Source organism: Protomyctophum parallelum, assembly GCF_964188405.1.
Source record: "Protomyctophum parallelum genome assembly, chromosome: 19".
In the NCBI taxonomy this organism is placed as follows: Eukaryota; Metazoa; Chordata; class Actinopteri; order Myctophiformes; family Myctophidae; genus Protomyctophum; species Protomyctophum parallelum.
The window spans coordinates 33,706,273-33,725,342 of NC_139717.1; the positions used below are offsets into that span (position 1 = coordinate 33,706,273).

Genomic DNA, 19,070 nt, shown 5'->3' on the forward strand with positions numbered 1-19,070 from the left:
GACCGCTGTCTAATCAAAGGCTCAGAGCACCCGCTGCGACTGTGGCTCAGGAGGTAGAGCATGTCATCCAATGATCCTTGGGTTGGCGGTTAGAAATCCCGGCTCTTACTGTCCACATATCGAAGTGTCCTTGGGCAAGACACTGAACCCTACATTACCTGGCAATGAGTTGGTCTGTGTGAGCTTGCCACCATTGGTGTGTGAATGTGGGAAGTGAGGACGCTGGCGTTGACTTTTTGCCACTTCACCTCCCAATGTATGAATGAATAAACCATTGTAAAGTGCTTTCACCACTCGGAAAAGCGCTATAAAAATGCAATTCATCATCATTCATCATTGATTTGATGCTGTATCCAACACGGCAGCCATGTAAACAAACGCTCAATGTCATTTACATGTCATGTTACTTTTGGGTAAATGTATTCATTTTTAAGTAGCCTTGTAATAAGAGGGACTCCCTTTCTATGGTTTTCCAATCATTGTTAATGATTTGCTTTGTTTAATTTGCTCTGGTGTAGTGTCACAAAAAGCTGCTAAACCACTGAGCTAACTCCTATTTTTCTATGATTGATTGCCTGACAGCTGACACCAGCCTTGATCTATGAGCTGTCATTACTCATTAGTTTTGTATATGCCCTGAGGATTCGAGGAATCTATGAATTCAAATGTGTAGACACTCAGCCCATTTATTTATTAAAGGCCTTTTTATTTTTGCAAAGCTGTATGCGTATTTATTGGGTTATGACTTATTGATCACAAAGCTAAGTACAACTTAAGTTTAATATAAACCACGATATGCTTTGGAAAATGGTTGGCTGTAATGTCAATCATACTGCTAGATGTACTTTATAGGCTAAACATGCCAAACCACCAGGTTCTTCTTGACCTTGGTCTGCTCCTTTTTCCCCTTCTACACCAGATCTCTTCAACGACACGAAAATAGCCAATCTACAAGCTTGTAGATCGGCTATATTTTGCGAAATGTTGGCCCACCAGCAGGGACTCAAGGGTTCATATGGTAGACATTTGAAGGCAGTACATAAATAGGTCACACTGGGCACACTCAGAGACTCACCCACAGGTCATGTTCAGCATAGTCGAAGAGGAGCCAGACTTTTCTATCGCTGTGGGACAGGAACACTTTCTGCAGGGCGATTACATTTGGGTGCTTCAGTTCTCGTAACAGCTAGAACACACAACAGGGAGATAATTTGATGAGTATTACATAAATACAGATACTGTACAATGCAGCTGTGCACTGTGTGGCCTGAATGTGGCCATGAATGCTTAGTATGAATGAATGACTGACAACAGCACCATATTCTAGACCTAGAGTATTTATTCTACACCATAAAATAGTACAGAAAGAAGAACTTCTTATAAATACGGTATTTATAGATGCCAACGTAAATAAAACAACTATATTATTCCTGGCAAGTCAGACTGAGTGTGAGATGACGCCGGTGAAGGCTGAACGCCGAAATGTGTACGTTGCTTTTAGCTGCCTATGTCAACTTAATACAGTACAGTACAAGTGGTTGCAGCTTGACGGCCATTTTCATGCGTGCTGTTACTGTATGTTCTATGAATTTAAAGAAACAATATTTCAATAAGCTGGAGTTCTTGTAAGTCGAGGAACCAATCAAAGCAAAATTATACAATTAGTCAGCTCATCCGTGGTGGACAAAGTACTCAACCCCAGTACTTGAGTCAGAGTATAGTTCAGTCACATTTTATTTGAGTTAAAATACTGCTTTTAGAAAATATGTATAAAGTATAAAAATTTATATGCTTTTAAAAATACTCAAATGTACAAATTACAAAGTACACTGAATTTTTCAAAATAATATCAATCTAATAGTAAAAATAGCAGATCTACAAGCTTGTAGATCTGCTATTTTCACTATATTTGAAATAGGGCTGGTTAATTCATAATAAAGTAAAGTACAGATACTCAAATGTACACAAACAAGAATAAGAATGTACGTAAGTGCAGTAAATGCCTAGTTATGTCCACCACTGCAGTTCATCCGCCACACACACACACACACACACACACACACACACACACACACACACACACACACACACACACACCCACACCCACACACACACACACACACACACACACACACACAGTCACACATTCACACACACAGTCACATAATCACCTTGAAGTTATCAGGATCCATTATGTAAGGTCCATGGCTCAGCTATTAAAGTGCTGTTTGCAGTGAAACGTAATGTAACTCTGCTAATGGGTCGGTCGACCGACCGGCAGCAACACAGCTGTAAGTTGAGTGTCCGTGTATCTGTCTCATAGAAACATCTGGCCTACTTTGTGTATTTAAATTATAATATGAACAGCATGTTACTGCTGCACTATACTGACTCTGAAAGCGACGAAGTAAGTACATCTACTGTATACTAAAGAGTTGGAGAGACCCCTGTTACTTAACAAACATAACAATGATACTATGGGAATATAGAACTACATATTTGAACAAAAACTAAATACCACACCCCCTTTAAAACATTGTTCTTTATTCAGAAGATGTGTGACTACAGTGAATACAAAACAACTCTCCCCTTTACCAACTCGCCCGAGGGTAGAGCCGGCGGAACCGCGCGGCTTGGTATTCCTAAATTAATCTCAGTAAATTATGCTTAAACGGTTAAACCTACCTTATTCCTAACCTTAACCTCAGTAAAACTATGCCTAAACCTAACCCTATTCCTAAAATTAACCCCAGTAAAACTATGCCTAACCCTAAACTTATTCCTAACCTTCACCTCAGTAAAACTATGCCTAAACCTAACCCTATTCCTAAACTTAACCTCAGTAAAACTATGCCTAAACCTAACCCTATTCCTAAACTTAACCCCAGTAAAACTATGCCTAACCCTAAATTTATTCCTAACCTTAACCTCAGTAAAACTATGCCTAAACCTAACCCTATTCCTAAACTTAACCTCAGTAAAACTATGCCTAAACCTAACCCTATTCCTAAACTTAACCCCAGTAAAACTATGCCTAACCCTAAACTTATTTCTAACCTTATTCTCAGTTAAACAAAATAAAGAAGAACTGCCGTGCGAGCTGTCGGCGTGAGGTTGGCGGAAAAAAGCTGGGGCGAGATGGAATTGGGGCGACCGTACCTGTTACCACTACAGTAATGGCAGTGCAATGCCAGGTGAGATATACATATACTAATGGAGAAGAGTTGCAGGCTACAGTACAATATGGAAGGTTTCTGCACAGGCAAGCATTACACACACATTCAACTAAAATGTTTCTCTCTGCCCAGCCACATCGGTCTGCCAAAAATTGCCACCCTACAAGCTCACAACATGCCGCATTGCGACACATTGTGAGCTTGTAGATCTGCTATACTTTTTTTTTATACATTTCTTTGTTGATTTTTTTGTAGATCTCATCTCAGCACTCAGCCAGTGGTCACTGTATGTCATTTGCCGAACCATCTGTACCAGACAATCTATAATCAATTGTGCCCTTTAGGAAAGTTCTGTGTTTGCGTGTTTGTATGTGTTTGTGTGTGGGGCAGTGGAGTGAACACAAGACAGAGTTGAAACAGGTTCCAATCCGGTAAATTAATTATTTATCCTTACAGGCTAATGTGATTACGGTGTGTGAGCTGACCTGGAATCTGTTGGAAAAACACTTACTGTATGGCCATTGTAGTGGTATTATGGTTTCGATGGTTGTTTTGGGTGTCCGGTGCTGGTTGCAGTCTGTGGAAACACACCTAGTGGTGCAGGGTTATTTGGCTCCATTAGCACCTTGAATCCTGTGCTGTCTCACTCTTAAGGCCTTTACACTAGGAGTGCAACAGATGCAACTCCTCCCAACCGTTTGGTTGCAAGGACCCATTGGTGTGGGTAGCGGAGGTGTTTGAAGGCAGTTTAGGCGGTGGCATAAGATAGCCAATTTAACAGGGGAACGCCTCTTACACAATACTAAATACCCAAATGAAGGAAAAAGTGCCCCTGATGCCCAGAGTCTACAACGCTCCAAAGTCAGGATGGAATCTGGAACAAAGCTCTGGCATCGTTTGGCTCTAATTCTGATTCTATTTCTTGTGACCTACTCTAGCTACAGTATAAGTCACATTGAAGTGAAACGTGTAACCGTAGAGGTGAGGACAAGACAGAGAGGTTGTAATTTCAGACCATCATCGACATGGACGCTGAGTGACGCGGAAGGTCTTGGTCATGCCATGGAATTGTCTTCCACTTCCTCGCGCACACACACACACACACACACACACACACACACACACACACACACACACACACACACACACACACACACACACACACACACACACACACACGTCACACACGTCACACACACACACACACACACACACACACGCACACACACACACACACACACACACACACACACACACACACACACACACACACACACACACACACACAGGCTGTGTGTCCCAGGTTAAATGAACGTCCAGCGATTACATGGCCAGAATAAAAGCCAAAACTACTGTGGCGCACTGTCAGACTACCATTGTGTAGTGTCTGAGAACTGTCTGAAGTTTACTGTGGCCATCACTCTTTGTTAATAGAACTACCGAGTTGATGAAAGAAGGACATTTGACAATTTTGGCTTAACTCAGGGGGCTGAGGCTTTTGGACCATGGCTTGGAAAAAGAACGTGGAGACCACTACCTTGAGTAGTGCCAAGCCAGATGCACCCCCTTCTCCAGCCACTCACCCACTAGGCAGACACACTGTCCTTTTCTGCAGTAGAGTGGAGCTGTAAAAACATTTCTCTGTGATTATTATAATAAAAGAATCGAGAGGCAGATTTTATTTTTCAATATTTATCTTACTATATCAATGAATCAACCCAATTGATTTTTTTGAATTGACGTACAATTAATCTGATTAACCACTGATTGCCATACAACAGTATCATGCACAAGTAGTAAAAAATAGCCAATCTACTGTATAAGCTCACAATGGTTGCATCGCAACAGACCCCTGGGGGACCCCAGTGAACAAACTAAATAGGGTTTAAGTGCTTAAGCATGAACATTTTATATAGTCCCATGTCTACTCTGTTAGGTACCGGTTAGCTGCAGAGAAGCAGGATAGTCTCTCCATCACAACCACAAGCACGCATGTATGCACACACTCTCACACACGCACATAAAGCACATGTGCATGCACGAATGCACGCACGTACAATTACCTCTCTAACTTCTTGTGCTTCAAGTACCATGTTTTATTTTTATTATTTTTATTACATACCCAAAATAAGGAAGCCAAATTGGCACAATCATCTCATGAATTGATTTTTATTTAAATTAATATATATTATGTATATAAATTATATACATAATGTGTGTGTGTGTGTGTGTGTGTGTGTTTGTGTGTATATATATATATATATATATATATATATATATACAGTATATACACATATAAGCCCTTAGTGCAGCACTGGTCTAACGCAGTCCTACTACGTACAAAGAGAGGAATAATACAGTGATTGTATGAAGCCTGTTTGATTTGGCCTTTAGTTGGGGGAAATGAGGAAGGCGGTTGCTGAGGTTAGTTTTTAATCACAACCTTAATCCGTGGGCTATAGTGGGACATTGTGCAAATGAGCCCTGGGCTTAGCGGGCAGACCTCCAGTTCTGCGGCACCATGCTTGACGCCCACCGGTCCAACGCTGGCCTGGTCACTCATATAACAACTAACCCAGTTTGACAGTGATTGTTGCCTCCGGAGTTAAGTGACGCCAGTGAGGGGGGATAAGATCAACTGTTTTTTAAGTAAAGCACTCAGGACTTTAGACCGGTAGAGGTACTATATACAAGATATGAATTTTTGGTGGAAAGAAAATGGTGCCTGTTGTAGCTAACCGTACGGTGAACACAGTGCTCTGAACTTGTATCAGCTTATTTACCTTTGGAGGAGAGCGCTGGAGAGCTGGCTTAAAACTTTGACTGAGTGACTACACAGTACACGCCGATGCCATTTAATAATGTGGACTTGGAAAAATATATAAAATATATAATTAGCCATAGTGACTGTCAGTCTGACCGACCGTTATGTGAACTATAGAATATGCATACAAGCGCAAGCTGCGCAATACATCCATTTGAGAATGGCCGTAGAATGTGCTCAAAGTCACGGTAAAACAATAATGATGAATTACACACCTAACGTGGGAAATGGTCGGAAATCTCGGTACGCTCAAAATATGAACGTGAGTGTGAGTGTGAGCTGTGACATGAACCAACAACAGAAAAACCCCTAGCCCAATACACACTCGGCAAGATATCACGTTTTACAATGGGACTCTCTTAAAAGTTAGCAAAACGCGTATTATAATCATCTCTTATTTATAGTGTAATATGGAAGCCAATCACTCTGTGTATAGCATCAAAAGATTGTCTTTATGATGCTCCGTTTGCCATCAAAAGATAGCCATCACCACCACTGTAGTGGTCTAGTCTGCTACATTTAGAAGAGCAGTTAGATTGCATGTAAACATGTTTACATGACTCTTGACTAGGTCACTTGAAAGTGGGAGATCACCACAGACAAACTTCACAGCCATGATCAGATACCCATAATCCTCCCTTAAGCCATAGCATTCCGTCCCCCCCGGAGAAATTTTTCCACACACAGGACTTGTGACTCAGCTTTATGCACAGGTCATTCGCATGGCTTCTTGAAGGCCGAATCAGTGATACAAATGTAAACAAGTACCAAAAACAATAAAATGAAGCAGTGTTGGTATTATTATGTGAAGGGAAAAAAAATAAAATAAAAAAAGAGTCAACTCAAGACGACGGTGAAAAGAAAGCCTGGTTTCAGAGGCTACTCGGTCACAGGAAGAGTAACACCAAGGATTCGTCGGTGATGTCACTGACTGGTTTATAAACAGCTTCAAGTCCAACAGTGACATCACTGTCCACCCCTTGGTAATTTTACCACAGCCTTGTTTCAACGTGTGTTACTTTGTTCATGCTGCTTGCTGCCTGACAACAAAGCTCAGCTGTAGCCTATTTTGTCACGTTCCGGTCCAATCCTCATCTATCTATGCTTTCTCTCTGCTTTCATTAGAATGATTAGATAGCTACTTGACCACCACACAAGCCGGTTTGATGTACTTCTCCCATGAGATGGTGTACCGGTATATTAAACTTCAAGCATAAATAATGCAAAGTGTCGCTGATTCTGTTTGCCTCAACCATATTACTGGTTGACATGTTTTTAAAAGTTATTTATTAGGTATAGGTGATTGACATACTGTAGCACTTGGCTCATCTTCTTTGTACGTTTGTTCTTTCTTAAAGATCAGAACCACACAAAAGCCTTTGGTGTGCATACTGTTCCTGCTGTAGCTCTTAGGAGTATAACTGTACCTTGAGGCTGTAATAGGTTTGTTTAGTGTTTACATTGGTAAAATGCTTGTAAACATTGAAATAATTACTGTAAACATATGTATCGTAACTGCTGTGCTGCTTTTGGGGACTACATGCCCCCCCCCCCTTATTTTATAGACCTATATTTTAATTTGTGATTGTGTAGTTGCAAATAGCATATTTCATCTATAAATTAAACTCTTTAAGAATGCACATGAATATATAACCCTAATTTACACAATAATGTTAAATGTGAGCCTTTAACACACGTGACACAGGAGTAGGGCACAATGGAATTCTCTTAAGCTCACTTTGGGGCGACTTTGGCCCTTTGACATTCTCTCCTGCTACACGCTACAGTAATCAATGGGATTATCTAAAAGAAATCAATCGATAGTTGCAGCCCTCCTTTAATAACAAACATTCAAGCTTAGTTTAGGTTGGTTTTGCAACTGAATAGAGCAGGGGTTTTCAACAGGTGGTCCGTGGACCACTGGTGGTCCTTTAAGTATTGCATGTGCCTGACCATTTAGAAATGTAGGATTTGTTGATTTAAAAAAATGTCATTCCACTAATTGAGAAACGGTGAACTGAATGACCCGGTGACCTATGATGACCGTCCATGTAGTCATTTACTGACAAATTGGAGGTCAAGAAATGCAACAGAATGGTTGGAAGTGCAGTGGATTGTCTGGTTGAGTAATTATTATTAGGAAATTATTAGTAGTCAGTGGACAATTGGTTTCAGAAACAGTGGGATGGGATCATTGGGATGCATAGCAAGTGTTACAAAAGCATTAATCTTAGCCCATATCCCGACCCAACGCAACAGTGGTCCCCAGGTTGATTCTATGTCAGGGTGGTGGTCCCTGGTTCACAATCAGTTGAAAACCCCTGGAATAGAGTTTTGACCCCAAGAAAAAACTAAAATAATGTACTGGTGACATATGCAAATCTGCTGCATTATACTTTAAGTTACAGTGAGTACAAGAATACTGACAACAGCAGGAATGAAACAGACCAGGCTGTTTGTCCCCGTTTTGAGGGAAAGCACTGCATTTGGAGAGGTTCCAGATATTCACAGCTAAGCAAGGCTCTGGCCAGAAACCTGCCAGTCCACCTTCTAAAGAGGCCGCTCAAGATCCAAATCTCCCTTTCGGATCACTGAGCATCACATGGCATTTGTGGGACAAGTTCCTGGAATGTAACCTCAAAGTACCACACCAGTGTCAATAAACGTAATTTTACATTCACAGGTTCAGCCATATCTCATAAATAAACATAGACCATTTTCCAGTGAATGGTTTTGCACGTTTACATTGTCTAGAAACTCGATAAATATTTACCAAACTTGGGACATCCGGGGGTGACACAGGGGTACAGTTCCTGCCCACGACCATGTAGACTGGGGTTTGAATACTTCATAGTGCCTCCGGGGCTCCGGCTTGTCCGGGGGCTCCCTTGAACACCACTAGCCGCGTTCACGTGCCAGAGGTCAAAGGGCAGAGGTTTCCAACCACCACTGGTACCACTAGTGGTACTTGAGCCCCCCTCTGGTGGTACTGATAGTCGCCCAAAAAAAGAAGAAGAAAGACAAAAGTGGAATGGAATATTTAAATTAATACAGGTAGTTCTTCTGACCAAGCAATTGGTTGAAATAGGCTCTCCAGCCATGCTGAAATGAGCATGACAGCACACCTAGCCGTTAATAGAAGATTTGAGGACGGATTAATAGAAATATTATCAGTTGTGCTGATTAGACAGTTTCATCAGAGCGGCAGCGAAATTGGCTTAGGAATGGAACAAAAACAAAACAATTGAAAGAATAAATTACATTTTCCTCCTGTGTTAATAGCTGAATAGGATGGGGCAGGTCTACGCTCCTGCTCAGTTATTATAGTGGTACTTGGAGAGCCAGCCATTTTCTGTTGTGGTACTTGGTATAAAAAAGGTTGAAAACCCCTGGTCTAGGGGAGGGCAAACTACAGGTTGGTTGGGAGTGTCTGTTCAGCAGGAAGTGAAACTGGAAGAGATAGCGTGCGTTACGTTTTACGTAAACCCCAGGTTTAAAGGACAACGTTTAAAAGAGATCTCTTGATGATTGTTAGTTGAGAACTCTTAGAACTCAGGCTTAGAACTCAGGCTTAATCTGAAAACAGGCAAAAGTCTTTGTATGGGGTGTTAATTAACAATTCAGTCCACGTATCTGAAAACTATAGGGAATGGACTCCAGCTTTGGGTAGGCAATCAAATATCGTATTTGGGCTAATATCTCTCTAGGGGTTTGGGATGAAAAGGGTTTTGCATCTCACGCTGATAAACATACCGTACTACAGACTGACTTACAGAAAGGATCTACGGGAGCCAGAAAACCTACAAGAAAACGGCATTGAGCTTCTGCTACTGGCGGCTGACTAATGAGAGTTTAGTTTGGCTCTCCAAACTGAGGCAGAAACATATATTCACATTCGGTGTTGAACAGAGCTACAACCTAACTGTAACTGTACTTGTAGCGGGAACAGGTTGCAGAATCGCCTCTGGGATGGAGTGACTGAAAGGTCACATGTTCATTTCCCACACCAATCAAGGAGCAAGACCCTGTACATCCTTGCTGCTCCCACTGTGGGTCATTCCGCATAAGAGCATAATACCAAATGCATGTCAAATATGTGAGCATATTTTGTATATAAAAAAACAATATTAGATTTTTCAATGAATCTGAACAATAATCAATATTCTAAGAACATAATCGATAGTTGCAGCCCTATAGCAACAACAACTGAACAGAGGGTGGATCAATGCACGGCCCTCTGCCATGTTTGTGGGCTGCGGCCTGCAAGTAGTTAGAGAGAAACACTACAGCTCTGTCTGTGAGGAGATGCATGCCAAGCTCTTTTTTTTTCCTTTCTCTGCCTCCCCTCCCCAACACAGAGTGAACAAAGCTACAGCAATTGGCTAAGCAAGCAATCTGCACAGCGGCGACCATTTGCTGTTGTTCTGTGTCCAATAGTGCTGACAAGGCTAGAAGCCGTGTCTTTGGTATAGACCCTCTGCTTGGCCTGCAGTCGCTCCAAGGAGGATTAGTTCAGCGCAGGATCCAGCGGGGTGGATATGTGCTCGTGCGTCAGAGCAGAACCAGAATGCCACTGAGGGTCAAATAAAAACAACAACATATGAAGGCTGTAATGATGGATTGTAGTAATGTACCAGTACATAAACTATTATTCACTGCGCCATTGCTACAGGTGTAACTAACATCAACAATCGCTGTGTCTAGACTCTAGTGGCAGAGTGGATGCATCCGTTTGATTTTCTTAAGCTCTCTCTCTCTCTTTGTCGCGCACACACACACGCACGCAGCACGCGCACACACACACACACACACACACACACACACACACACACACACACACACACACACACACACACACACACACACACACACACACACACACACACACACACACACACACACACACACACACACACACACACACACACACACCTCTGCCATATAACTGACAGCTACAGCACATTTGTAATCATTCCATCCCTAGCAACCACGTGGGAGAGTGGCTGGGGCCAACACCCTCTGCAAACACAACCAGAATATGGTGATGTTTGCTCAGTGATCAAAGTGCTAAAGAAGAATTGCTGACGTGAGCCAGAAAACACAGAGCTGCATGTCTCTTGGAGGCAGAGGGAGAAGCCGCAACAGATGGAGTAATATTACTACAGCATCCATGTTAAAATGATCCATACAATGAGTTGTATCATTGGCTGCTCTTGGTGCAGAACAGCACTGGCCCAGCCATACAGTATGCAGCCTGGCGAAAGACTGTTTGGACTGCAATGTTAACTTAACATCCAACAAAATGTCAATGTCATGTATCGCTGCTAATCTTCCTGAAGAACTGGGAGATTAGCCTAACTGCATGTATGTATGTTGTACAACATTAAGCTACTTTTTGGTTACTTTTTAGTGTTGGTTAAAGTAGGATCAGTTTTGGCCACATTATTAGTGTAAATTGGACAATAAGCTGCAGCTACGGCTGCAGACAGGTCGGCATGGAACAAAGCTAAGGAAGTCTAAACATTAATAACATCCTGTGGACTTTATTTATGAAAACACATGATCTAATGAATAACTATTCTGTATTAATGGGAGCAGGAAAAACAAAGAGTAAATTGGCTAATTATGTTTAATTATTTAGGTCAGTTACTTTCCTGCATAAAAGCCATTGTTTGCGGTGAACCATAGGGGAAAACAAGACCCCTTTCAGGGGAATAATAAAATACAAAAAACAATGTCGAAGGTCGATTTCAAGCTCAATGGACGGGCCTGTCCTGTCCCTGGAGCTCACCTGTTCGCTTTACAAATAATTCATGCAGTACTAGCAAGGACATGCCGACCCATGAAAACAGACTAGTGCTGATTTTCACAGTAAATTTTGATTTCATTTTAGTCATAGTCTTTTGAGTTAAATGTAATTTAGTTTTAGTCATCTGAAATGTTTTGGTTTTAGTCTAGTTTAATCGACTAAATATCGTAAGGTTTTAGTTGACTAGATCTACAGTTGATTTTGGCTATTAAAATGTTAGGGAGGGACTAGTGGAGAAGAGATCCAGTAGAACTAAAAGATAAGTCATTTGGTTGTGCGCAGGTGTCACTCTCCGAAAATAGCCGATCTACAAGCTCACACTGTGTCACAGTCTACACATGGACGGGTGCATATATTTGGTCCGATATCTTTGCTCCATACTAACAGTCCGACATGCAATAGTCCGACACCCTACCACCAACCCTAACGTAACCCTAACCACACGCGGAAGCTACAGGTGGGTCTTAACCGGCCACGCATGTGTCTTCTAACCGGCAACGCATGTCGTAGCCACGGGTGAGTCTTAACCGGCCACGGATGTCAAACTATTGGTATGTCGGACTGTATGTTTTTACATTTTCTTTCCACTAGTTGAGAAACAGTGAACTGATTGACCGGGTGACTTATGATGACCGATGAATGCAACTGAAAAAGGGAGTTAAAATCTCAAGAGAGGGAAGAGCACCGGGTTGTCTGGTTGAGTCATTATTATTAGGAAAGTATTAGTAGTGCATGGACCATTGGTTGAAAAGCAATGGGATGTAGGCCTATTGTATACACATGGGATGCATAGCAAGTGATTCAAAAGCATATCTTATTATTAGCCCATATTCTAAATCAGGCCAGGCCAGGGTGGTGGTCCCTTATTCACAATCAGTTGAAAACCCCTGGTCGGTACAATGTACACCGTGTGCTGAGCTTTGCGCTCAGATAACGTTCTGTCGAACTAGCAAAACTGGAGGGAAACACTCCTCCTTCACACAACTGCGCCTTGCGTTCTGCACCGTGCGCCATAGAATCATCTAAAATAGGCCCATAAAAACAACAAAATCATATTTCTTGCATCTCAAATGCAATCTGAGAGGCCAAAACAGTCCCAGTGATGTAAATAGGTTTTCAATGTAATGAATGGATGCAGGGATGGTCTTTTAGATGAGTCCCAGGGACATTTGATGAGTCAAATGACGATTTTGATGATTTTTACAAATTGAAGCATTTAACGTCCATTTCATTTTATATGGTTATAATGTGGTTAAATTCATGTAGAAAACAGAAGAAGAAATGATAATTATAACTACAGCTAGAAAAATAAACTAGAATAAAAAACAGTACAGTAGTACAGTAGTGCATCCCGTGGATGCAGAGGTCGTTGTTTTATTACGTCCCTTAACTATAAACTGCGTTTTGGGATGCAAAATGCTTGCAAAATACTTGCTCAATGGAATCACAGACAGCAAGGTGGAATCTTTGGGTTATGTAATGTTACATAACATAACAGGTCAAGGTAGGCCAACATATTGTCATATTTGAGACACACACACACACACACACACACACACACACGTGCGTGCGTGGCCGTGGGTGAGTGCGTTTATGCATGCGTGTGTGTGTGTGTGTGTGTGTGTGTGTGTGTGTGTGAGAGTTTGGGATGTAGGGTGTAGGTGTCAGTTACAAGTTCAAGAGTCTTGTGGCCTGTGGTGGCTGGTGACTCACTAAGCCGGAGGGACTGGGTTCCTTCATGACTCCATGGTCCTTCTTCCTACACATTCCCAAAACATGGTTTTAAAATGTCAAGCTGAGTGTGTGCAGGCGTGGAGTTGGCAATCAATACCTGCTATCACTGACATGCTTTTTGCATCGCCACTAAACCTGACCTCACAGCTCACAAACAGCAGAAGCCAATAAGCAAACGAGCTAACTTTTTATTGCCCATCATGGAGGCTAAAGAGAGGGTTCAGAAGGGGTGAAAGCAGAATAAAGCCTTTTTGTGTGCTCAAATTATCATTTTAAAGTGACATTCCAACTGCCTATGGTTTAGTACAAGACACAATTTTCAACTAATTTGATAGTATAAATTAGTTTTAACCCCTTATATCCTAAATACTTTACTTTATTTACTTATAATTTTTATCCCGCAATTTTGCAACCCAGTTCTTTCACCCAGTGCCAATTATCGAATGTAATCCTGGGCGCTACACTTCCTCTGCCAACCTGGGGGGGGCAGCGGACTGGCCTCATGCCTCCTTCTATGCATGAGGAGTCCAAGCTGCTTCTTTTCACCTGACAGGGGGGAATTTCCCTGGCCGGACGTAGCGCGTGGAAGGAACACGTTATTCCGACCAGTTCCTTTCCCCTCCACCAGGCGCCCCGGCTGGCCAGGGGGAGGTAGTTTTAGAGACCAGGATTACTGTATGTTTTTGTGAAGGTACCTACCCTAGGGGACACGGGGAGAACATGCAAACTCCACACAGAAAGGCCCTTTCGCCTACCCCACCTCGGGTATGGGCACTGATGACGCGGAGGAGGGAACACGCCCCCAGCACCCACAGCGTCCCCAGCGAGAATCGAACCCAGGATATCCTAAATACTTTAACTCGGTAGACTGGGGTCCTCCAGAGGTCTATACATTTTCGTTCTACACCTAATCTCGCACTGTGACACGTTGTGAGCTTTTAGATAAGCTTTCGCTTTATGTAATTAGAGAATTGAGAATTATCACTGTACGTCGCTCACCTTTTACCTGCTTTTCACAGCCTGGGTCAAGGGTGGCCTGGGCCTCCCCCTCGACACTTTGAAAGGCTACACTAGTACTACACACCCAATTAAAATGCACGTCCCTGCATGACTGAGGCTCCCACCTCTCCCTCCCCACTCCATTTCCCAGAATGGAGGGGCCCACCTCCTGCAAGGGGGACATGTGAGGATGGCTTCACGACACGAGCATGGCTGCAATTACAGCCCTAATGTTATTTGCTACTGCGATACCATTATCAGTTTGGATTAGGATTCGGGAACAATGCCATTTTACCACAGCTTTAGTATCGGCAAGGCCAACTGGAAGCGAGAGGAAAATGACGAAGAAAATGAGCACCTGTCTTGCATCTCCGCTCTCTCTGCCCTCAATGCCGTGTCTCTCCACAGGACACAACAAAAATGTATATATATATTATTTTTCCATTTTTCTCACAATTTAGTTGTTACACCAATCACCCCCCTGTCGCTTCACCCTTAGTCGCTGTCATTGATTCCTACTGTTTGGTCAATGATTCTCAACCTGTGGGCCAGGGCCCACTGGTGGACCATGAGGAAATTGCAAGTGGACCCCTAAATAATGCTGTAATGCAGATGGGTGACGACAAGGTCCTGAAATGGTCCTGAAAAGGTTGGGAACCTCTGGTGTAGACAGCCATGTGGGCACATGTCTTTGGGACACAGTAGTGTGCTGCCTGCGTGATCGCTCAGTGTATAATTAGACCACTTCACTTCCCCACACATTGACTCAGTGAACAAACAAACAGCCCAAGAGTGTCTCTATTCCCAGCGGTGGACAAAGTATGTATATACACAAGTAAATAAATACTTCAAATTATGAAGTACATTTTCTTTTTTAATATCAAAACACATTGCTGTATTGAAATATAGAACATTTCCACGAAAGAAATGTAATTTGAGAAATGCTCAATACAGCAATGAATTGTTGCGGTGCGACACGTGATCTTGTATCGCTATATTCATTATATTTGAGATATAGCTTAAGTGGGTAATTGTACGTTTGGATGCCAAACATCCCTTCATCGAAATGTAGTGGTGGAGTCACTACTCAAATACTGTACTTTCAGTACTCAAATAAATGTACTAGTTACTGTCCAGCACGGCCTATTCCAATGCTCTGCCACAGAGCACACAGTACACACTCACCCTCTCTGACAGCCTCCGGACAGATTGTCATGGTCTGGGGGACTGATATGATTATTCTGAGAAGAAGGTTACTAAAGCCATGAGAGACAGAGAGACGTCTTATCTAATTTCCACTTCCATCGCTTGAGCTGAATTTCCAAATAGACCTACACAATACTAGTCATAGCACATCATTATCTGCCAAAGGGGAAACAGAAACACTGTTGATCTTCAGCAGCTTAAGAGATTACGTTCATCATCTCACTTACTCTAAACAACGAGAGATTCTTTGAGTTCAAGTGGGAGTTCTATAAGAGTAGATTTGATTGATTGATTAATTAATTGATTTATTTTATTTGGTGATATCACATGAAAAGCACTTTCCCGACAAAATCACAATAAAGCCCTAAAGGGTTATTTCCATCTCTTCACAAAAGAACAACTAAACAAGAACAAACAAAAAACATACAATACATCAGACAGATATACATAAATATATTTGTTTTGAGTCATCGATGTCAGAGTCAACATTTCCGTGGACAGTCTGGCCACACACTCCAAAGTACAACGAATGAATGATGGTGCAAACAGCATCACTAGCCTCCCAAAGTCTATCATTACTGAGGAGGGTTCACAAAAATACTATTTCACATGGCAGCACATCCGGGTACGGAACTCACTCGTCATCCATCAGATACTATAGCCATCAACAACAACAGCTTTCAGTCTCTTCTGTGAGTCACTGTCAGCCTGGGTTCTGCCAGGCAAGGGTGTGGGTGGGGGTGGGTTGGTGAGCGGGCCTGTAATATGACACCTATTGACATTCTGTCAGAGAGAGCGTAATACTGTATAGACACAGAAAAAAAGACCCCACAAATTCTCTGTGGTTGAGGTCAGTGATCAAGGACAAAGGAATAACACTGACATCCGTATATGTACCATTGAGGCACAGAAGAAGAGATAAAATGTCATTCTCATTTACAAACTTGAACACTGTGGTGAAAGGCATACAGTAGCATGCAGCTGTCGTGCACAGTGCACATATCCCTCATAGCACTTTTAGGTGTTTAAAATGTGCAGAAGCTTTTTGGATCCCAAAATATTTGGTATATACCAGTTGGCAGCTGCAGGAGCTGGGGTTACTCCACAGGTGTTTGGGTGATATGATGATCACAGAGTGTCAGGAAGAAGCCTCATGGCCCTGGTCCACTTTCTGACACGGTTTATGGCTCTCTTTATTATCATCTCTCTTATTGTATTTGTGCCAAATTATAAATACAACATGCCGTTGTCACACAGCATCACAGCAACAAATATATAAGTTAAGTTATATTTTGACCTGAGATCAGATTCTAAAAATGTCTTCTACATCCTGACAGTTTTCAGAAAAAGCTATGTTTCTGTCAACAGATGCAGGAGAAGACCAACAACGTGGCAGCCGTTTCGGCACAACTCGGACTCAACATCCACAAAGGCAAGACCAAGGTCCTCAAAATCAACACAGCTAACACCAACACAATAAAACTGGACGGCGAGGCATTGGATGAAGTTGAAGCCTTCACTTACCTAGGCAGTGTGATCGACACGCAGGGGGGCACAGATGCTGACGTTAGAGCCAGAATTGGTAAAGCCCGTGCATCATTCATCCTATTACGGAACATCTGGAGTTCCAAAGAACTGACTCCCAACACCAAAGTTAGGTTCTTCAACTCCAACATCAAAGCGGTCCTCCTATACGGAGCAGAAACATGGAGAACTACAGCTGCCACCATCAAGAAGGTGCAGGTCTTCATTAACAGCTGCCTGCGGAGGATCCTCCACATCCGATGGCCAGACACCATCAGTAACAACGAACTCTGGCAGAGAACAAACCAGCTTCCGGCGGAAGAAGAAATGAGGAAACGCAGAAGGCGATGGATAGGCCACACCCTACGAAAGCCTGCGAGTACCATCATAAGACAAGCCCTAACATGGAACCCACAGGGCAAGCGGAAAAGAGGTCGCCCTAGAAACACCTGGCGTTCTGGTGGAGCCCACTATCGAGCATTTTCTATTATTTTGTGGAAAGACGGGAGACAATCAATTCTGAACAGAACCAGTATCTTTTACTAGGGCCTTCAAATACAGTACTTTTCTTAACAGACAGAAGGCAATTGACCTTTTAACCAATAACATTAAAGAAACTGTAATATATGTACTGCAACTACCGCCAAGCGTAATTGTGGAGCGGACAGCACTGGACAGCACTGGTTTTCATTTATTTCTTGATCGCCTCTTGTCTTGTCTTGTCTTGTCTTATTGTTTAAACATGACCGGGCCACTATGCCGCTATGCTCAATAACAAGCTTGATAAGCCCAAAGCTTATTGATAACGGGTACTCAATGAGCTTCTTATCGGATTCTTTCGGGTATCTGTTATCGAGCTCCATCCCTAGACATACAGTACTGTACTGTATAGGATGTGTACACACACTGAGCAAGAACGGGGTTGAGCTGAGGCCACTTGGTAGAGTTGATCGGGTTTGCACTTTGCACACATGGGATATGGGAGTGTTAGTATGTTTGAATAAGTTCTTTCTCTCTTTCTCTCATAAGAAAATCATCCATTCATCCAATTGCTGACCTTGAATTTGAACAACAAAGACTTCCTTTGTCACAGCACTGTAACTTTGACTGAGTTTGCATAGTTTTGGTGGCACTAGTAGAACTGATTTGATTGCTATACTGTTGTCGGTCCATTGGTCCAGCTCTTTGGTCCCAAGCAACACTTCTCAATTACATGATTAATCAAAAAGGTTAGAAATAATCGCAGCCCTATAGCGTGCATGTGTGTGTATGGCATTATGACATACACATGTTTTTCTGTGCATGTGTCTAGTTAGAAGTATTATTATGGATAAAAAATAAAACAATCTGACCAAAGAAAAGAACAAACTAAGTGTGGTGAGTGTACAGAATTGCTGATATTGCGTAGGCTATATGGCAAATATGGCACACATACCTTCCACCTAGTGAAACCAGACCCTCTATTACATCACAGCTACTAGGCTATAGCTATGTGTCACCAGGACCACATTCTTTCTTTATCTACAAGTTCTTTAGGAGGACAGACAGTCAGACACCCACCCTCACACACAGACACAGACACACACACACACACACACACACACACACACACACACACACACACACACACACACACACACACACACACACACACACACATACATACATAGGGATGGAGCTCGATAACAGATACCCGAAGAAATCCGATAAGAAGCTTATTGAGTACCCGTTATCAATAAGCTTTGGGCTTATCAAGCTTGTTATTGAGCATAGCGGGATAGTGGCCCGGACATGTTTA

At 42.4% G+C, this 19,070-nt stretch overlaps 1 protein-coding gene across 5 annotated transcripts in view; it reads right to left on the bottom strand.

The window, feature by feature from the left end:
* cdk19 (cyclin dependent kinase 19) overlaps positions 1 to 19,070 on the bottom strand; it is a gene marked incomplete at its 5' end in the record, with an annotated part of 59,870 nt that overhangs the window by 32,064 nt on the left and 8,736 nt on the right. For all 5 annotated transcript variants that reach the window (XM_083789765.1, XM_083789764.1, XM_083789763.1 and 2 more), the window contains one exon: positions 1,076 to 1,186. In XM_083789765.1, the coding sequence (XP_083645891.1) occupies positions 1,076 to 1,186 (111 nt within the window). The remainder of the gene's footprint in view (positions 1 to 1,075; positions 1,187 to 19,070) is intronic.